The 22,292-nt window shown below is 42.6% G+C and overlaps 1 protein-coding gene across 1 annotated transcript in view; it reads right to left on the bottom strand.

Annotated features, from left to right (window-relative positions):
* The window catches only part of Bmpr1a (bone morphogenetic protein receptor type 1A), a 127,282-nt gene that overhangs the window by 30,660 nt on the left and 74,330 nt on the right, over nt 1–22,292 (bottom strand). Inside the window, exon 3 of the mRNA XM_045137378.1 lies at nt 5,969–6,172. Within this exon, the coding sequence (XP_044993313.1) occupies nt 5,969–6,035 (67 nt within the window). The 5' untranslated portion in view covers nt 6,036–6,172. The remainder of the gene's footprint in view (nt 1–5,968; nt 6,173–22,292) is intronic.

Below are 22,292 nucleotides of genomic sequence, written 5' to 3'. Positions count from 1 at the left end.
CTCAAGCAAACGCCACAAGAGGCAAGACAAAGGTTAGTGGCTAGAGGTCTGGAAGCCTCATAATACCACATGTAAGCAAGATACTTAACTGCATTTAATGAACCTAAAGCAAAAAAGCAGACACATATGGAACACCAGAGTACTAGACATTTAAAGGGTCTATACTGTTGAAGAGATCCAAATAGCTGACTTCAACTGAAGCAATTTCTAGCATTCAAACCTCAATAAAAAGCAGGCTGCCAAAATGTAGTGTCTCCAGAAAGAGTGTTTCCCATTAAGCCCATCTCAGCTGTGGCTGTGAAGGTAGAAACATTAGTCAAGGAATATCAGAAGCCAGAGAAATATTACCAGGAAACAAATATTGGGGGCTGTCAGATAATTTGAGAAAGCTTAATTCTAAAACTATTGGCTCTGGCTGGTGAATCTCAGGACCAGAATTAGGTTACCACCACACTGAGCTGTTGGTCAGGAAGACCTACGTGGTCTCCAAAACAATGCTGGCCATTACCAAAACACTTGGTTACTGCCCAGTAAGACCCTACTGCTGAAGACATTACAAGCTGCCAGAGGACACTGGGAGGACAGGTTGGAACTAAGAGGAAACTCAGTCCTTTGCTAGCAGAGCCTCATGCCACGGGAACTACTGGGGGGCGGGGGGAATAAAGGACACCAACAGCATGAACAAGTGGGGATCCTACAAGCTATAGAAGCAACCAGGGACAAGAAGTACATACCTGTGCAATAGTGGCACATAACCCATACGAGTAACTAACTGCCCTCTGATTGGATAGGAGACCCGCTCAGTGGGAGAGAACTCATACCCGGTATTGGGAACCAAGTCAGAACCACACGGCCAGGAAACTCACAGACCCTAGAGAGAAGCTCTCAGCATTCACTGGATAAGTAGCATGGGCATACACATCAAGAAGTCTCTCAAATACTATGTATATCTCCTTAAATCAAAGCTGCTCTCACTCTTGTCCAAGCTGTTTTATTTTACAGATAGTAGAGAATAATGGAGAGGTCAAGATCCATCAGTATGACAAGTAAAGATACCCAAGCTGACCTTGAATTCACAGTGCTGAGATTAAAGGCATGTACCACTACAACTGGCTTCTAAGGTGACTATTGTTATTTTTTAAATATTTTATTTGCAAGCAGAGAGTGAGAATGGGCACACCAGGTGCTCCTGCCACTGCAAATGAACTCCCAACTCATGTTCTACTTCATGCCATCTGGTTTTATGTGGGTACTGAGAATTTGAACCCAAGCCATCAGGCTTTACAAGCAAGTACCTTTAACCACTGAGCAATCTCAAAAAAAAAAGTGACTATTCTGAATGTATGATATGCACAGCAATGGCTACATCTTCCTTCCTCTGAATGTAGTGCTTGTTCTATTTGTTTTTCATCATGGACTACCTGGACATTGATAACTACTCTTTCAGCCACATCTTGCTCAACCATGATAAGGCATGTATGGACCAGAAGGAAAGGACTACACACTAACCAGAAGTCCTAAACTAGCATCCAAATGTACCAAGTGGGTCAAACATTAGGGTACATATACCCCTTTAAGAAAAACTATAGACATTTCATATCATGGGCATTACCTTAGTATACTTACTGCATGTAAGAGAATGTTAGCTAGACCTATGTGAGAACTTAAAACAAATCCTTCATTTACTCCCCCTCTACCTGGTTGGTATCATGTGTATGTGCATATAAATATATACACATGCACACATATACCCATTTCTAAGTGTTTGCCCTCCACCATGTGATTCAAGAAAGTAGGGCCATACCCTCAGGATTGGTCTAATGCAACAATTTCAGTTACATTCTCTCTGCTAGTGATTTGGTGAACCAGAGCACATAATGAACTTCCATGACTAAGATTAGAAGCAAAGGGACAAGTGTTCAGGGGAAAGTTTCTATAGCACTTTAATAGACAGGGAGAGTTATCCATCTTTCTGTCACTGGACACTGCCAACTCTAAGTTTCCACATAGACATGTGATCAGTGTCCTCTGCTGCAGGACTGCGCCATGAGTGAGCTAACATGCACATGGTGTCTGCTCCTCTGCTGCAGGACTGCGCCGTGAGTGAGCTAACATGTACGTGATGTCAACTCCTCTGCTGCAGGACTTTGAATTATCTGTTATTATTACCTGTGGCTGAAAATAGCTTTATTGACAGAAGAAATAAAAACATATCCCACAGGGGAAGAGATTGAGTAAAGGAAAGGTGGAGGGAGGCCTAATCAAAATCTAAGAGGATGCAAATAAATCATATGGAATCCTCCAGTTTCGGACAATGGAACACTCAGGAGCCATAAACCGTTGCTAGAAAAATTTCAGTGCCAGGGATGGGATACCTCCAGTGAGTTGTTGGCCAGGGAGATCCCTGATGCCCCCAAAACATTATAGGCCATTGCTGAGGCCCTTGGTTTCCCACCAGAAATCGATGGTAAGACCCTATTGCTGAAGATTCCACATACTTGGGCTGCAAGGCCACTGAGAAATCCTGCTGGAACTGAGCTGATAACCTCCTCCATGTAGACCAGCTGACAGAAAGGTGGAAAAAGCCATTCTACATGCAGTTCAATGGGAGAAAGATACACCACCAGTGAAGATACTCAACAGTGGACACTGCAAGCCTTATAATTGACCAGCCAGCCCAAATGAGCCAATGGATGCAATAGTAGCACATTTGTCATGGTGGAAACCCACTGCCCTCCAATTGGACTGGAGGCCCGCTCCATGGGGGGAAACACATCCCTGATACTGAAAACTTAAAACAGGGGTACTCGTGAGCCTAGGGGTATAACATCTGCTGATGTCTGGAAAAATGTATACACTATCCTTATCAAACTGCCCAGTAAGCACTTCTCTTAATATTTATACCCTTATATTAATGCTACTCTCACTTTGGGTAGAGAATCTTCTCTTTTCAAATGCAATGACTTTGGGATGATTCAGAAGGTATCATAGTGCTGGAAAGAAGTGACTGGAGTACTGAGCAACATCTCGATCACACCTCCCAAGGCTCAGGGTCTAATGCGGAAGAGGTGGCGGAAGGAATGTAACAGCCAAATGAAGGTTAGGACTCCTTACAACGTGCTCCCTCCAGACATAAAATGGCCTGGATATCCATGACCTCATAGTGCCTGACACTACCTACACAAGACCATCATAAGAGAAGGAAAAGATCATGACATCAAAAAGAGAGAGACTTATTGAGATGGGGAGGGGATATGATGGAGAATGGAATTTCAAAGGGGAAAAGGGGGAAGGGAGGGTATTACCATGGGATATTTTTTTATAATCATGGAAAATTTTTTTTAATTGAGAAAAAAATAAATAAAATTTAAAAAGAAAAAATATATATATCCCAGACCCTTTGAGTTTTCCAACTAATGACAATTTTTTCTTCCTTTTACCTAGGTAGCCAAACTGTGAATCTGCTATGGAGTGCGGTGAAAGAGATAGTGGGTTTAGCCCAGGGCAATGAGAATACAGTATTCACCAATGCGACAACCCTCATTTTCTAGTGGTCTTTCCAATTACAATTATCAACTGTATCAATTTCAGATAAAATCTGTTGAGGGGGCTAGTTTCTGAGATCACTTCTGCTTTACTGACATATATATGGTCCAGTTGAGGCCAGTGGTGGCTCTTTTGCCATTTTTCCTGTCACATGTAAGGATAGCAGCAGCCCTTATATAACCATGAGGTAAATGCCAAGAAAATTACAGAAATGTCACCCTGACTACTCAGTTATTGAACAAGCACCTATTATTATTACCTAGTGAAAAATCTCTACTTGCTTAAGTCATTGTTAGTTGGGTAGTTACTGAAAATCAAAATCCACTTCTAACATTTGTGACCAAGGATCAAAATTTAAAGATAATGTAAATCGCTGTTGTTTTTGTATTTAAATCTAAGTAATTTTATGTAAAACACTTAGATATGTATCATAACATTTAATGCTCAAATTTTTAATTTTATGTATTATAAACTGAAATGTATTTACATCTAGAGTTAAGTGCTATTTTAATTTTTTTTTTTTTCCACAAACCAGAGTAGAGAGACATTTACTTTCCTGAGACAGGTCAAGATAAAAGCTGGAGCTAAAATTTTTCTGAATTAGTTGTACTGTTCTTTTAAGAGAATTTTTTATGTGTTGTCACAAAATAATTGTAAGGATTTTTTTTAAATGAAAGGGAGAAATTTTACTCTTTACCAGAGAAATGTACTTTATGGGGTACAGCCTTACTTTATAGCCCAGGTTAACCTAGAACTTACTCTGTAAACCACACTGGCCTCAAACTCACTGTGGTCCTCCTATGGCAGCCTTCTGAGTACTGGAATTACAAGCATGAACCACTATACTCAGTGAAGAAAGATAATTCTTACCAAGATTTTTCTTTGCTTATATATCTGGTAACTAACCACCAAGTTATTTCATTATGTAAAAGTTTACCATATGTAAAGTATACCATATAACAACCTGAACACAGGGGAGGAAATCATACTATCTGTGTATCTCCTAAGAGAATAGGAAAGTTATTTCTATTAAAATGGAATTCATGAGGTTACGGAGATAACGTACTCAGCAAAGTGCTTGCTTCACACACATGGGGCCCTGAGCTCAATCCTTAGTACTCAAGCAAATGTCAATGTCAGGTGTGGTCGCATGCAACTGTAACCCCAGCCCTGGGGATGTGGAGACAAAAGGATCCCTGGAGCTTCCAGGCCAGGCAGCAGAGCCTAATCAGAGAGCTCCAGGCCGATGAGATTGTCTCACAAAAAGAAATGGGAGGTGTGACTGAGGATAATACCCAAGGCTGTCCACTCACCTTCAAGTACATATACAAAGACAAAAATCCCCCCAAAACAAAAGACAATTATCTTGGAAGTGAGACAGGAAATAATATAATAGAGGGAGGGTCTCACTTTAGCTCAGGCTGACCTGGAATTCACTATGTAGTCTCAGGGTGGCCTTGAACTCTCAGCGATCCTCCTACCTCTGCCTCCCGAGTGCTGGGACTGAAGGCGTGCACCAACATGCCCAGCCCCTCACTGAATTTTAAAGGAGATAGAACTTTTTCCCCCAAGTGCTGGGATGACACCACACCTGGCTGGCTGACAGAGAAATTTTAAAGCTCATTCTTTTTTTTTTTTTTTTTGAGGTAGGGTCTCACTCTAGCCCAGGCTGACTTGGAATTCACTATGGAGTCTCAGGGTGACCTCGAATTCGAATTCACAGCGATCCTCCTATCTCTGCCTCCTGAGTGCTGGGATTAAAGGTGTGTAGCACCACGCAAGGCATTAAAGCTCATTCTTAAGCATTTAGTCTGTGTCTTTGAGCTAAGCTGCATACTTCACAGGACCTCGTGCTATTTTCCTTACTCTGGATGACAGGATAGGTTCAGAAAGGCTGAGATTATGGTTTTGTTTTCAAGGTAGGGTCTCACTCTAGTCCAGGCTGACCTAGAGTTCAATATGTAGTCTCAGGGTGGCTTCAAACTCATGATGATCCTCTACCTCTGCCTTGCAAGTGCAGGAATGAAAGACATGCATCACCACGCCCAGCTGAATTTTTGTTTTAATATTTTTATTTGGTTAAATTACAAGTGGCGGGGGGTAGGGGGGCTAATGATGTGCCAGAACCTCTAACCACTGCAAATAAACTCCAGATGCATGTGTCACTTTGTACATCTGGTTTTACGTGGGTGCTATGGATTTGAACCAGAGCTGTCAGGCCTATAACCATCTCCCCAGCCCAAGGTTAAGATTTTAAAAATAGTTCAAGAGGTTTCTATAACAAGATTTTAAAAAATGACATTTGTTCTTTGTTTATCAAAGGCTGTGCTGGTATAGTAGGCCTGTTGGGAAAGGGACAGGACGTAAAAGATCAAGAAGTTTAAGGGCTTTTAAAAAAGAAATTACTCAAGTATCAAATTACCTTGGACATGAGAAATGATGAATAGATAGGCTCCCAATAATGTGGTGTAAGTATAGAGCTGAGTCATTGTTCAATGTTGATGCTTTCTGGACACTGCCACTGTGCTGCTTCACTAATTTAAATGACTTTACTGAATGAAATTTTCTTATAGAAGGCTGCAATCACTTGGCAAGGACTTCACCTTGTGCTGCTTTCTTCTGATTCCTAAAAAACAAAAATATTAACAAAGCAATGAATATAATGGTATGCTAGAAAGTTCTCAAAAACCGAGAGGAAAACAAAATCAAACATCTTTAAATAATGAAATAACAATACAGCCAGACATGGTGGTACACACCTTTAATCTCAGCACTTGGGAGGTAGAAGTAGGAGGATCGTCATGAGTTCAAGGCCACCCTGAGAATACATAGTGAATTCCAGGTCAGCCTGAACTACAGTGAGTCCCTACCTTGAAAAACAAACCAAGAACAAAAATGAAAACCTTTTTTTGTGTGTGTGGTTCTGGGGATCAAACCCAGGCCTTGCACATGCTAGTTAAGAGCCACACCACTGAGCCATAGCTCTGTCCCTTTTGAAATACAAATATATATATGTAGTTTTTCAAGGCAGGGTCTCCCTCTAGCCCAGGCTGACCTAGAATTCACTTTGTAGTCTCAGGATGACCCTGAATTCACAACAATCCCCCTAACTCAGCCTCCCCAGTGCTGGGATTAAAGGTGTGTACCACCACACCCGGCAGTGAAATGTACTTTTGAAGATTAAAGCTACCCTCACTAAAACAAAATAATCATTACCCCCCAAAAGCCCCCCAAACAAAACAGACAAACAAGGCACTGTAATTCATAGGTAAATAACTCAGTGAAAGATTGTAATTTCTGTGCCTGAGCCAGCTAAGACAAACATTAAATCCCACCAGGCAGCAGTTTTTACATCCGTAGTCTCAACTATTCAAAGGGCTATTGCAGTCAGAAGTTTTAAACTAGGTGGGATAAAACAGGGAAGCTCCACCTCAAAAGGAAAAAGCAAAATACAACAAACTTCAACAGTTTTCTCTGTCTGTTTTATAATGTAATTAAGTTACTGTACTGACATAAAGAAAGTTCCGCAGGGCTGAGAAAATAGTTCAGTGATTAAAGGCACTTAACTGCAAAACCTGCTGGCAAGGGTTCAACTCCCAACCCATCCAAGTAATTCAGATGCAAAAAGTGGCACAAGAGTCTGCAGTTTGTCTGTCGAGGGAAGAGGTCCTGGTGTGCCCCACCACCCACATGCAAATACATAAATAAAACTGAAGGCATGGTGCCAAACATCTCTAATCTCAGCAATTAGGAGGCAGCAATAAGAGGATCACTATGAGTCTGAGAACATCCCGAGACTACCTAGTGAATTCTAGGTCAGCCTAGGCCAGAGTGAGACCCTACCTCAAAATAAATAAGTAAATAAATAAATTAATTGATTAAATAAAAACTTTTAAATCAATTAATTATACAAATAAAATAAACTTCCAGTTGGGTAGGATAGTGCATGCCTATAACCCTAGCACTTAGGAGGCTGAGACAAGATGTGGACCTGTTAACCTTCTCACTGCTGGAACAAAACACCCAACCAGGAGAAGCTTATGCAACAAGTGTTTATTTCAACTTGCAGTTTTAATGGGAAATTTTATTTTGATGGGGAAAGCATACAGGATCAGACAGCTAGGCAGTACATCTTGTCACATTAGCAAGGGGAAAAGCAACAAGAGTGGCTGAGCTGTGAACATTCCGTGCATCTGGACTAATAAACTTCAAGGTCCACCCCCATAGCTGTCCCTTCTCCAGCAAGGCTTCAACAGCTGGGGGTCAAGCATGAGGCTTAATCACAAGCACATGAGGCTATAGGGACTCCCCACATATACACTCCCACAGGAAGACACAGGAAGAGTTCCAGTCTAAACTGGGCTATACAATGAGACTGTCTCAATTCACTCTCCATGGCGGGGGTGGGGGGAGTGTTCCTTAATATAATAAGAATGAAAGAAAGAAAAAATCAATAGGAGAAGACACTTGCTATGTAAGCATAATTACGTGAGTTCAAATCCCCAGACCCATGTAAAAGCGAGACACAGTGGTGAGCATCTGTAATTCCAGCCCTCCTCCTATAGCAAGACAGAGTGGGAGGCTGAGACAGGAGACTCTGGAATCCAGCTGGCCTGGCATACACGGTGCTAAACAAGACCTCACAAACAAGGTAGGAGAGGACCAAAGCTCAAAATTACCCTCTGATCTCCACATGTGCACCATGGCATATGTACTTGCATACACGAACATATACAACATACACACAGTCTTATTTCTTAAATGTTTATTTGCAGGGGGGTCAACACAAAGAGAATGGGTGTGCCAAGGACTCTAGCCATTGCAAACAAACTCCAGATGTGTGCACCACCTTGTGCATCTGGCTTTACGTGGGCAACTGGGAGTCAAACCCAGGTCTTTAGGCTTTTTAGGCAAATGCCTTGCCTGCTGAGCCATCGCTCCAGCCCCACAACATTTTTTAAATTATTTTTATTTGAGACAGACAGAAAGGGAAAGAGAAAGAGGGAGGGAGGGAGAGAATGGGCACACCAGGGCCTCTAGCCACAGCAAACTGCAGATGCAAGTGCATCTGGCGTACGTGGGGCCTGGAGAATCGAACCTGGGTCCTTAGGCTTTGCAGGCAAGTGCCTTAACTGCTAAGCTAGGCCATCTCTCCAGCCTGCAAAAGTTTTGTTTTAAAAGTGGGTATGGCCATGCACATTTGTAACCCCAGTGGGTGGGTGGGTCCCAGAGAATCTCTAGATTTACTGAAAGACAGCAGCTTTGGGTTGAAAGAAATATAGACAAGGGGCTGGAGAGATGGCTTAGTGGTTAAGGCATGTGCCTGCAAAGCCAAAGGACTAAGGTTCAGTTACCCAGGACCCATGTAAGCCAGATACACAAGCATGCATATGGAGTTCATTTGCAGTGATTAAAGGCATCTGATGCTCTCATCTGGCCTCCATATGCACACATACAAGGTACATGCATCTAGAAAGACACATACATACACCACACACACTATGCACACATACAAAAACAGATGAATGTGAATTTTAATGGATATAATAAAAACACCTTAAACTTCTAATAATTTATTCCGTAGATAGAAAAAAAAAGACTTGCCTAGAAATTAATATATATTTAAATGCCTGGCATGTTTCTTCATTAAAATAAATAAAACATAAATATAAAAATTAAGAAATAAAATAAAAACAGGGGCTTAGCAGTGAAGGCACTTGCACAGGCTAAATGATAGGGCTGTTATTTAAAAGAGGTTTGATTCTAGCTTCTATTTAGTAATTGGTACACCATACTGTATTTATTACCCTTTATATGTTGTATAGACTATCTAAACTAAAATATATATCATAAGTATGCAGGATTTCAGTAGTACATTGAAGCTACTCAACAAATGTTGCCTCAACACATAATAACTTTTACAGAGAACAATCATTAGTTCTTAGCTAACTACAAGTTTATTACACACCTGCCCTAACAACAACTGTCAACATAAAAATGCAGTCTTACCAAGTGTTAATAGACACATATTTCAATAATCAAACTGGGTAACTACCTCACTGTATTTCACATGATCAGGCTTCTAAAGAAAAGAATGGCAGAAGCCGGGCGTGGTGGCACACGCCTTTGATCCCAGCGCTCAGGAGGCAGAGGTGGGAGGATCGCCGTGACTCTGAGGCCAGCCTGGGAGGACACAGAGTGTTCCAGGACAGTCTGAGCTAGAGTGAGAGCCTACCTCAAAACAACAAACAAACACAAGAAAATGACAGGAAAGAAAAGGTCACAGCAACTATGCACTTGTGAGCTCTTGAAATCGTCACAAGAGCATAAAGGAAGAAGACTACGCTCAAGGATTCATCATCCCTTCCAATGCTCAAACTCTATGTAAAGTGTCCTTGCCATTGAAATTTGTTCTGTAATTATTCAGTAAATGCTTAGTTTACACATTACTGAATGAACTAAGTACTAGGAATACAGATATGACAGCATAACAGACCAAATAGTTATGGAGTTCCTAATCACTAAGTAAGACACAGGGGCTGGGAATGCAGCACAGTGGTAAAGCATTTGCCTGGCATATAGGAAGCTTTGGATTTGACCCCCAGCAGGAGAGGGGAGAGGAGGAGGGAGAGGAGAGAGAGGAGAGAACAGAAAAGAAGGGAGGAGAAGAGGGGAGGAGAGAGGGGAAGGAAAAGGAAAAACAAGACAAGACTATACTCTTGACACAGAACAAGATAATACAAATGAAACATGGGCAAGGAAGTAAAGTTTCAGACCCTAGCGGCTCCTGACCTACTCTAGATGGAGGGGTCAGAGGATGTCATGCTGAGTGGCATTCTGAAATATAAAGAATAAGACAGGCAAAGAAAGGGGGTTGGGGCTTCCAGGCAATTGCCTGTGCAAAGATCTTAAGGAACAGAAAAATGGGGAATAATGTTCTTCAATGAGAGTAAGGGACAGAATGAAGAAGATGTTGGCAGACAAAAAAGACAGGGCCATGTTTCTAGGTAATGAATTGCAAGGAACAAGAGCAGAAGCAAAACACCAGTGAAAAGAACACTGTGGACATTTAGGAGAGTGACCAGCCTGGGTAAGATTAGGGTGCCAACAGTACAAGTGAATGGACTTCACAACATACTTCCAAGACTGCCTGGCACTTGGTGAGGAAGGGTCAGAGATAACTCCCATGTTTCTGGCCTGAACAAGTGACAGGAGACAGAAATGAGCTAGGCAGTAGGGTAATAGAACCCCAAAAATAAATGGTTTTTTCATTCCTTGACTGAAAGCAGGAAATGTCACTAAGCTTTCAGAAATCTGGATGTCACACTCTCCTGGAAAGAGCTCTAGACTAAGCTTGCATCCTTCCTGGAGGACAGAAACTCTGATCTTTACCTAGGATTAGTGGCAAATCTGTAAAATCCAGTCTTTGTCCATAGCAACCTGCCAACCTGGTCTTCCTCATGTAGCCACTCTTCATAAAAAATCCACGCGCCTTTACTCCCAGCACTTGGGAAGTAGAGGTAGGAGGACCACTGGGAGCTCAAGGCCAGCCTGAGACGACATAGTGAATTCAAGGTCAGCCTGGGTAAAAGTGAGATCCTACCTTGAAAAACAGAAATAAAAACAAACAAACAACAACAACAACAAAAAAAAACAAAAAAAAACAAAACAGCAACAGCTGGGCATGTAGTGGTGCACACACCTTTAATCCCAGCACTCGGGAGGCAGAGGTAGGAGGATCGCCGTGGATTCGAGGCCACCCTGAGACTACATAGTGAATTCCAGGTCAGCCTGGGCCAGAGTGAGTCCTTATCTCAAAACAAACAAACATAAGCCCCCCCCCCAAAAAAAATATCTATATCTGAGTGTCGAGGTGGGCTTCTCAAACCCCCTCCTGCCTCTTTGGGCAATAGCTCCATCTTGCCTCCTTCTCTTATGTTCTAGGCTTAGAACCCTGCTCTAAACTATGATAAATCTTTCTAAACCTTATCTTCTGGACTGTGGATTTCATTCTTTGAATTATCATAGGACAAGGATCCAGGAACACCCCAAAATATTGGTACACAATCACTGAATGAAAGTAAGTGAATTTTGTAAAGAATGAAGGGAAGAGTTCAAAAGTTCCAATTTAGAGCCAGGTGTGGTGGCGCACACCTTTAATCCCAGCTGTGAGTTTGAGAGGCCAGCCTGAGACTACATAGTGAATTCCAGGTCAGCCTGGGCTGGACAGAACAAGACCCTACCTAAAAAAGAATCTAGTTTAGATATCTGAGATTACCCAAATGTCTATTGGGCATCTGGTTCTGAAGCTTAAGGAAACATCTGGGGTTGGAGATACAAACCTCATTAACAGACAGATATAGAAAGCTAAGGCTCTGCCTGAGAGGCCCCAGAAGACTGTTTAGAAAAAAACTGCATTAACCGCTAAATACGCCGGTAATCGCAACACTTGGAAAGCTGAGACGAGAAGATGGAGTTCAAGGTCAGTATAGACTACACACACAGTTCTCTGTCTAAGCAGTGTCTACAATCAAAAGATCATTGTGAGATGGGAGAAATGGCTCAGTAGTTAGAGGTGCTTGCTTGCAAGGCCTGCTGGCCTGGATTCAACTTCCCAGTACCCATATAAAGCCAGACAGATGGGCGAAGTGGTGCTGCATGTAGTTCACCTGCAGCTGAAAGAGGCCTGGGCACACCATATGCTCACTGTGCTTGCTGCTCACTGCTGCTTCCCCCGCCCCAAACACACAGACATGAGCCCCCATGCCCAGCTGCATGGCTTTTTCTTGACCAATCAGCTATCACTCTGGTTCACCGGAACCTGAAGGGTGAAGCCCACCACAATAAGGTTATAAACAGACCCTTACCAGGGGCAATCCTCCTGCCTCCCAAATATTGGGATTAAAGGCATGAGACACCCTGAGACTACCTAATGAATTCCAGATCAGCCTGAGCTAGAGCGAGACCCTACCTTGGATAACCCCCTTCCCCCCTCCCAGAAAAGAATCTGGAATACCCTAAATTTGTTGGTACATTAGCATAATGGCAAGGCACACCAAAACTCCTGTTGCACTTCTGCTGGGGTATTTTGTCCCATAAATAAGAAAGTAACTGGGCTGGAGAGATGGCTTAGCAGTTAAACGCTTGCCTGTGAAGCCTAAGGACCCCGGTTCGAGGCTCGGTTCCCCAGGTCCCAAGTTAGCTAGATGCACAAGGGGGCGCACGTGTCTGGAGTTCGTCTGCAGAGGCTGGAAGCCCTGGCACGCCCATTCTCTCTCTCTCTCCCTCTATCTGTCTTTCTCTCTGTGTCTGTTGCTCTCAAATAAATAAATAAATAATTAAAAAAAATAAGAAAGTAACTAGCCAGGTGCGGTGGCGCACGCCTTTAATCCCAGCACTCGGGAGGCAGAGGTAAGAGAATCACAGTGAGTTCGAAGCCACCCTGAGACAACATAGTGAATTCCACATCAGCCTGAGCTAGAGTGAGACCCTACCTGGAAAAAAGAAAGTAATTGATACAGCCATAATATTACCAACCCAGAAGTTAGTACTTTACATCTCAATATTACACATTCAATAAATAATAATGAAGGAGGATAAGAGAAAGATGGCTTTTTAAAGGGCAGTTTTAGTTAGAGATTGAGGCCCAAAGAATATCAGGAGATGCCACCCCACAGGCCATCTAGCCCTGGTACAAGAATGGGCCTTGTGGCTTAGACTGATCTACACAGCTGCTGCTGCCCACAGTCTAGCACACGACCTAAATAAAATGGCCCAAGTGGGCTGGCTCTGGGGTTTGCCCTCCAAATCTACACACCAATCAGGTCTTCCCCTTGCATACTGAACCTGATGCTATAAAGGCTGTGGCCTTCCAGTCCCTCCCTCATTCTTACAGGATACTCTGGCAGTGTGCAAGTCAGTCAGTCAGTCAGTCAGTCAGTCTGTCTGTCTGTCTGTCTGTCTGTCTCTCTCTCTCTCTCTCTCTCTCTCTCTCTCTCTGGATTCCCTTCACCTCTGCTCGGACTACTCATTACTCTTCTGAATATTTTCTCTCTGCTATTCTTCTTCAAGTTACTACCATCTGCCCTTTTAACTTTCTTCCATGGGTGTTCCTTCTAAATCTTACACCAGCTCCTGTAATTCTATCTACCACGTGCTTGCAGCTTTGCCCTGGTCTCTCTTTAAAGGCCTGTTTCTCTTAAATCCCAATCTTCCTTAAATAAACCCCACAATTTATGATTTCCCCTAAATAAACTTAATGATTCATATTTAGCCTTCTTAAGTCCATCTTTATTAATTACTTATTTAAAGGTAGGACAGAACCCAAAACTTGGGGTTTATTAACTCTGGGGGACCCCTCCTGAACCCCAAAATCCTGCAGACTGTGTGACTATTAACAGTAAAAATGCTGAGGACTTCCCTTAGTCTCATATTGTTTCTATAATTATAATACAGCAAACTATTAACCTGATTTCATAACCATATTTGAAATGGAATATTTTTCAATTCTACCAGTTGAGAACATATATATTTTTTTAAGTTTCTAGAATAACTCATTCAAATTTTTTTTTGCTTGAGGAAGGGGTCAGAGCCTCATTCTAGCTCAGGCTGACCTGGAACTCAAATTGATTCTCTAACCTCAGCTTCCAGAGTGTTGGAATTACAGATCCATCAGAATTTTTATAATATATTAAAAATATTTATTTACAAATGTCAAGAACACAATAAAATACAGACATTTGAAATGCTACATGATCAAAATTATAAAATGGTGCTGACATTTAAAACCTACCAAACAGGCATCTCAAAAATTTAATTTGGGCTGGAGAGATGGCTTAGCAGTTAAGTGCTTGCCTGTGAAGCCTAAGGACACGGCTTTGAGGCTCGATTCCCCAGCACCCATGTAAGCCAGATGCACAAGGTGGCTTACACATCTGGAGTTCATTTGCAATGGTTGGAGGCCCTGGTGCATCCATTCTCTCCCTCCCTCCCTCCCTCCCTCCCTCCCTCCCTCCCTCCCTCCCTCTCTCCCTCTCTCCCTTCTCCCCCCCCTCTCTGACTCTTTCTCTGTCATTCTCAAATAAAAAAATAAAAATAAACAAAATTATGAAAAAAATTTAATTCGAGCCGGGCATGGTGGCGCATGCTTTTAATCCCAGCACTGGAAGGTAGAGGTAGGAGGACTGCCATGAGTTTGAGGCCACCCTGAAACAGCATAGTGAATTCCAGGTCATCTAGGGCTACAGTGAAACCCTACCTTAAAAAATTAAATATAAAAACCGATTTGGTGCTGGAGAGATGGCTCAGCAGTAAAGGCAGTTGCCTGCAAAGTCTAGGGACCTGGGTTGGGTTCCCAGGATCACGTAGAGCCAGATGTACAAGGTGCACGTGTGTCTGGAGTTCACTGACACTGGCTAGAGGCCCTGGCATGCACACTCTCTTGCGCTCGCTCGCTCGCACGCTCTCTTTCAAACAAATAAAATAATTTGGCTATAACCACAGATTGGTACAGTTATTTTTATAGGGGAAAAAAATGTGAAGTCAAAATTATAATACAATGTAAAAAAATCATTTTTCAACTAAAACAATGTAAGCAGGGCATGGTGGTGCAACCCAGAGGTATAGGTAGGATGGGCCATGAGTCTGAAGCCTGTCTAAATCTAGATAAGTGAGTTCTAGGTCAGCCTGGGCTACAGTGAGACCCTACCTAGAGGAGAAAAAAAAATTTAAGTAAAGCTTCGCTAACAACAAGGCTAAACTAAACGGTTCAATCAGAATTTAAAAAAAAAAAAAAAAAAAAAAAAACTAGAAAAGAAAACCCCAACCAAACAGGAAAAGGCTGAAGTCAGCTGAAAAAACAGACTGAAGTCATTCTTTCCACTTCCTGTTAAGCCCCCCACCCTTAATTTTTACTTTCTACTGGAAAGGTATGGGAATTTCCTACTACTTGGGCAGCTGCCAGTTCCATAAAGCAGTAAGGAAAACTCCCCTTTCCAGGGGTCCCTCCTGCAAGGCAGCTCTAGGCGCCGGGTCTGACAAGCCTTCTGAGAAGGAATGGGCTTACAGCAGACTTTCTGGCTCCACACTATTGTTTGCATGGCTGCCCAGCTTGTATCCAGAGCTTGGATTAGCATAAGAATACTGCCTTTTCCCTTAACAAGCAACTCAGCTATACCACGGCCAGATTCTAGCCTCTTACCCCCACCCCCAACAACCCTAACACTAATACACACATACACACTGGAGCCATTCTTGTCATGGTTATATTTATCAGTGTAAAAACAATGGTACTGAATCTAAACATAAACTTTAAGGAAAAGAATTTGCTCAAAGAGCTGGGATAGTGTATCTGTGGCAATACACAAAAATCTCAGAAACAAGCCTGCCTTTCACCATCCAAGTAAAAAAAAATTCTTTCACATTGACTATGAATAGGAAATAGCAGTCTCAAAGCTGCTGGCAGCTACACTGGGACCAGAAGAGGAACCAGAAAGCAGAGCCAAATTTTTGGAGACACTGACTGCTCAGGCCAGTCTTGTCTGAATTACTTAGTTACTTTTAAGAGCCCGTATATTCCAGTAAATTTTTCAGGTCACTAAAGTATTTCTGTGACAACTAGAATCATTTCAGCTGATACAAGGATTAAAGGGAAAGGCACACTTTCCAGGTTACTTTAGTTTTAGTTAGTATTCCAGGTTAGTTCAGCATAACATGGGCAATTTTAAAGTTAAGAAAAAAAAAAAAAGACTTGATAGCATATACATAAAGGAAACGGAGGCTAATAAAGAATGAAGTCTGCAGGAAAATGGATGCAACTAGAAACAATTACATTAAGCAAACAGGCTAAGCCAGTTTCAAAGACAGGTATTCTGTCTTCTCTTACCTGGTTCCGAGATTCTATGTACATACACAGACTCGTGTTGGCAGGTGTGACACCAAGGTGGAAACCACCACATGGAACAAAGGGAGTTTATGGAAGGAGAGAGGGTTAAGAAAGGGAGGACAGTAGAGGATGGGAGTGGGGAATATGCTCAATGTACAATATATACTTGTATGAAAATGTTCGTATGCATCAATCACAATACATCCACAATGAAATATTTTAAAGATCAAACTTATAGACTAGTTGGTAACAAGCATGAAATATAATGTGTACGCTATTGTTCATTCTTTTACTAAAATGCCAACAATATTCAAAAATAATAAAATAATAAATAAAATAAATAAGAAGAAGAGAGTTCAGGCTGGTGTACAAGCCAATTATTGTTGAGGTCCTGTAATCCAGGTTGGCCTTGAACTATGCTGCTGAGGCTGACCTTGAAATTCTGATCCTTCTACCACTTCCCATGTGCCAAGATGAAAGATGTGTACCACCACCACACCTGGAAAGGGCAACTTAAAAATAATTTTTTTCAGAGAGAGAGAATATGAATTAGGGCGCCAGGGCCTCAACCCACTGCAATCAAACTCCAGATGTGTGTGCCATCTTGTGCGTCTGACATATGTGTGTTCTGGGGAGTTGAACCTGGGTACTTAGGCTTCACAGGAAAGCTCCTTAACAACCAAGCCATCTCTCCAGCCCCAAAATTATTTTATTTATTATTATTGCTGTTTTGTTTTGTTTTATTTTTTGAGGTAAGGTCTCACTCTAGCCCAGGCTGACCTAGAATTCACTATGGAGTCTCAGGGTGGCCTCTAACTCATGACAATCCTCCTACCTCTGCCTCCTGAGTGCTGGGATTAAAGGTGTGAGCCAACACGCCCGGCTCCCCAAATTATTTTTAAGATGGCTCAAATTGTATACAAAGTGATTTAGCAATTTTATCAGTAGCTGTGTAACTTATTACTCTAGCATTTCCTATCTCAAAATATACTAGACCCATTCACTGTCTCAGCTAATAGCATCATTTGCTTCTAGTTTCTCAGGTTTAAAATGTCAGTCATTTGTGTGCACGCTAGCCCCAATCTTTATACTTCTCTTACTAAACTGGTTCTGCTTTCAAAATACATCTGGCAGGATGGAGAGATGGCTCCATAGCTACAGGTGTTTGCATGTAAAGCCTGTTGACTCCTCAGTTCCCACGTAAAGCAAGAAGCACAAAGTGGTGCGTGCATCTGGAGCTCATTTACAGTGGCAAGATGACCCACACACCTACTTCCTTGTTCTCTCTGTCTCCCTCTTTCCTTGAAAATAATTACACACATACACAAAAGAAAGATAGGGACTGGATAGATGGCTTAGCAGTTAAGGTGCTTGCCAGCAGAGCCAAAGGACTCAGGTTCAATTCCCTAGTGCCCACATAAAGCCAGATGCACAAGGTGGCATGTGTGTCTGGAGTTCGCTTACAATGGCTAGAGGCCCTGGCGTGTCCATTCTGTCTACCTTCTTTCTTTCTCTCTCTCTCTCAAATAAATAAAATAAAATATTTTTTTTAAAAAAAAAACAACCTATGGCTGAGGTCGTCAGTCCTACGGGGGAAACTATTACAGCTGTCTGGCTAAATAGATATATTATGATCACCAAACCTCCCTCTAAACACTTATATTTATGCCCATTTACTAATGCTACTCTCACTTTTGGCTAGAAGCTTTTTTACAATATTTTATATATTTTTGTTTATCTATATATATAGAGAGAGAGAGAATGGGCACCCCAGGGCCTCTAGCCACTGCTAATGAACTCCAGATACATGAGCCACCTTGTGTATCTGGCTTATGTGGGTTCTGGGAAGTTGAACCAGGGTCCTTAGGATTCACAGGCAAGTGTCTTAACCAATAAACCATTTCTCCAGCCCATTGGTTAGACGCTTTTCCTTTCAGATGGTGGTAACCGTTGAAGTGACTCAAAAATGGCCAAAGTGATGACAGTGGTATGTTTAGCACTGATACATCTATATCACACCCTCCAAGGCTCCAGACAACTACTTTTTGTAAAACAAAGGGGGGGGGGGGCTTATGTTTCCTGAACATTTAATGCAAGGGCTATACAGTCTTAACAATTATAGCCTCCAAAACATAATCCCCCCCCCGCCCCCCCCAGGTAGGGTCTCACTCCAGCCCAGGCTGACCTGGAATTCACTATGTAATCTCAGGCTGGCCTCAAACTCACAGTGATCTTCCTACTTCTGCCTCCCGAATGCTGGGATTAAAGGCATGTGTCACCACACTGGGCTTCAAAACAGAAATTTTGAGCTAAATGAAAGGAATAGTACTAAAGGCTAAGCAAGGTTAAAATGGGAGTTAGGTAGACAATTTGATGGAGTCCACCTCGCTGGTCAAAGCATGGCTCACTGAATAACAGTATGAGTGGAAGCTTGTCAGACATGCAGACTCAGGCTATGCCACAGACCTATTGATCCAGAACCATTGTTTGTTTTTTCAAGGTAGGGTCTCATTCTGGCCCAGGCTGACCTGGAATTAACTACATAGTCTCAGAGTAGCCTCAAACTCAAGGCGATCCTCCTACCTCTGCCTCCCCAGTGCTGGGATTAAAGGTGTGCACCTTCCCCCCCTGCCTGGCCAAAAGGACTATTGGCATGCCAGAGCCTCTTGGCGCTGCAAACAACAAGTCCAGATACATGTGCCACTTTGTGCATCTGGCTATGTGGGCACTGAGGAATCAAACCTAGGCTGTCAGGCCCTATAAGCAAAGGCTTTTAATCTCTGAGCTATCTGTCCAAACCCTTTAATAATTTAAATATATATTTATTTAAAATAATTTTTTAAAGAATTACATTGCTAAGAGAAGCCATATGGTGGTAGTCCAGAAAGCAGTCATTAGTTACTAAAGAACATTCAAAGATGCTGCTATAGTTAGATGAGCACCTCCTGAGTCTATGGGGTAAGCCTCGGTCCCAGAGTGGCACTACAAGGAGGAGGTGCAATCCCCCCATCACTGTGGGTGCTTTTAGGCATGTAAGTGTGCAGGTATGTCTGCCCCATGCATTCATGAATGAAAGTCAAAGGAGAACACTGGGTGTCTTCCCCATCATTCACCCAAACGTTTTCTTGAGATAAGAGTTTCTCTATGAACCCAGAGCTTGCTTGCTCCCTTCCTTTCCACCCTCCCCCTCCCTCCCTCCCTCCCTCCCTCTTTTCTTTCTTCTTTCTTTTTTTTTGTTTGTTTGTTTGTTTTTTTGTTTTTCGAGGTAAGGTTTCACTCTAGCGCAGGCTGACCTGGAATTCACTATGGAGTCTCAGGGTGGCCTCGAACTCACAGCGATCCTCCTACCTCTGCCTCCCAAGTGCTGGGATTAAAAGCGTGCGCCACCACGCCCGGCTCTTTCTTCTTTCTTTCCTTTCCTTTCCTTTCCTTCTTTTCAGTCAGACTGGCCAATAAGCAATTCTTAGAAAATCTTCTGTCCTGATTCCCCAAAGGACTTTGGTTACAGATGTGTGTGTCATTCCCAACTGTTTATGTGGGTGCTGGGAATTGAACTCAGGGAAAATTTGGCCTTCTCAGACCCTCATGCGTGTGCTGAGCCATCTCTCCAGTTAGGGGTGGTGTAATCTTGAACTGGAACCTTTCAGGAAGCATCAGGTTGATGAGGGAATGCCCTTAAATTCTGTAGAGCCCTGGTCTCCCCCTCCTCGATTCCTGGTACTCAAGTTGCAAGCAGTCTGCTTGGCCACGCGCTCTTGCCACGATGCACTGCACTGTTAGAGGTCACCTGATCTTGGACTAGAACACTGAACTCTGAGCCAAAATAAATCTTTCCTCTTTGTAAGTTAATTACCTCTAGGCACCTTGTGACAGTAAGAGACACTGAATAATATAGATTCTTTTGGGATCATGATCTTCTTACTGTATCCTATACAACTGTAAATTCACAAAAAAATCTTAAAGCAATCAAACTGGACAGGGACAAATAAGTTATTAGAAGTATATCCATGAAATTTAAGAAAAACACTAGTGGTTTTATTTGCTTAGCATATATGAGGTCCTGGGTGGGTTCTGCAGCACTGAAAAACAACAACAAAATACAAAACCCTAATAGTATCTTAAAATTGTGACAAAGAATCACTGGAAGAGTCTCTGGAGTAGCACCATAACCAGAGGCCAGAAGGTGCTTCTAAGAGCAAGCTTCTCTAGAGTGAGTGCGTAACGTGGGTATGTTTTCCACTGGGTCCATGGAATGACCAAGAGTGAGCCCACAGCTTACCCCTTCTGAGAGCAGATGAACTCAGGTGTGCTCAGGGTGGAGTGGCAGTGAAACACTGCTCATCTTCTCTACTCACTGCCCTGCCACAAGAAGACCCTCACAAAACTGTCACAGCTGAGAGATCTCAGCAGACCTAGAAGCAATACTCACAACCTGCACTATTCAGGAATCTTGAATTCTGGACTGCGCCAAAGCTCCAAGGACTCGGGCTGGAGAAATGGCTTAGCAGTTAAAGTGCTTGCCTGCAAAGCCAAAGGACCCAGGTTTGATTCTCCAGGACCCACATAAAGCCAAATGCATAAGAGTTTGCAGTAGCTAAAAGCCCTGGCACATTCATTCTCTCCCTCTCTTTCTCTCTCTCCCCCTCTTTCTAAGATAAAAATAAATAAAAGCTCCAAGGACTCCTTCCAGAGCCTCAAGAAATTGGGATGGAGATGGCTTAGCGGTTAAGGCACTTGCCTACAAAGCCAAAGGACCTATATTCAATTCCCCAGGACCCACATAAGATGCACAAGGTGGCACATCCATTCCCCCCCCCTTCCTCTCTCTGCCTCTTTCTCTCTCAAATAAATAAAAATAATTTAAAAAAATAAGTGGACTACAGTATATTGGATCCTTTGTTATCACACAGAAGAGAAAGCCAACTTTTTTCTACTGCCAGAATTAACCAAGTACATAAAGAAAGGAAAGAAAACCTCTAGGAATGGGCATAAAAACCATCCACTGCATGTAAAGGACTCAGTAACCAGCAAGAGTAAATTTAAAACCAGAACTGCTTAAGCAGAGTCAATAGATCAGAACATCAGAAACTATCAATTTTATTACTGCCACTACTATTATTACTGTGATTTTCCTGTATGTGAAGGGTCTTGATGTGTGTGCATGGTCATACTGTGAGTGAAGACACAAGAGTAGAGGTCAAGAGGACAATTTTGGGATGCTGTGTTTGCCAGGCTAGCTGGTCTGCGAACTTCTGGGAAATTCTCCTGTCTTCTGCCTCTCAAAGAGAGGAGGGCATAGTGGGATGACAGAAGCCCACCCATGGCTTCTACTTGGGGCTTAAGGTTCCAAAACATAGGTTCTCAGGCATGCATGACAAGCACTTTATCATTGAGAACTCTCCCATCGGTGCTAGAATGCGGTATTGTGAGCATTTCTGCTTGGACTCCTAGAAAAATTGCAGCACAGACATTTAAGTTTTCTGACACAAAGATAGACCTGCACCACTGCTGGGAAAGCAGCTCTTGCCACAGGCAGGGAAACATCAAGGAGTGACTGGAGCTGACATCATAAGCTACTTAAGTCACATGGTTGAGTACCTTAGCAGTCACAGAATAGGGCTTACACAGGTTCACAGAGTATTATAAGAAATGGCCCAGGACCTCAGATCACCCACCCTAGCACACAGATGTCTTACTTCTGCTCATACCAATATGGTTCACAGTGACCAATGTCACAAAATAAAACTCTGGGACCTAGTTAACAGATAAAAACCAAAAATAGACTGCTTTTGTCCTAAAGCCTGCTCACATGGTTGTGAAAGAGAAGAGGGGAGCTCACTGAATGGGTACTGTGAAGAAGGAA

The sequence above is a fragment of the Jaculus jaculus genome, chromosome 18 (assembly GCF_020740685.1).
Source record: "Jaculus jaculus isolate mJacJac1 chromosome 18, mJacJac1.mat.Y.cur, whole genome shotgun sequence".
Taxonomy (NCBI): Eukaryota; Metazoa; Chordata; class Mammalia; order Rodentia; family Dipodidae; genus Jaculus; species Jaculus jaculus.
This window is presented reverse-complemented; position numbering and strand designations above follow the sequence as displayed.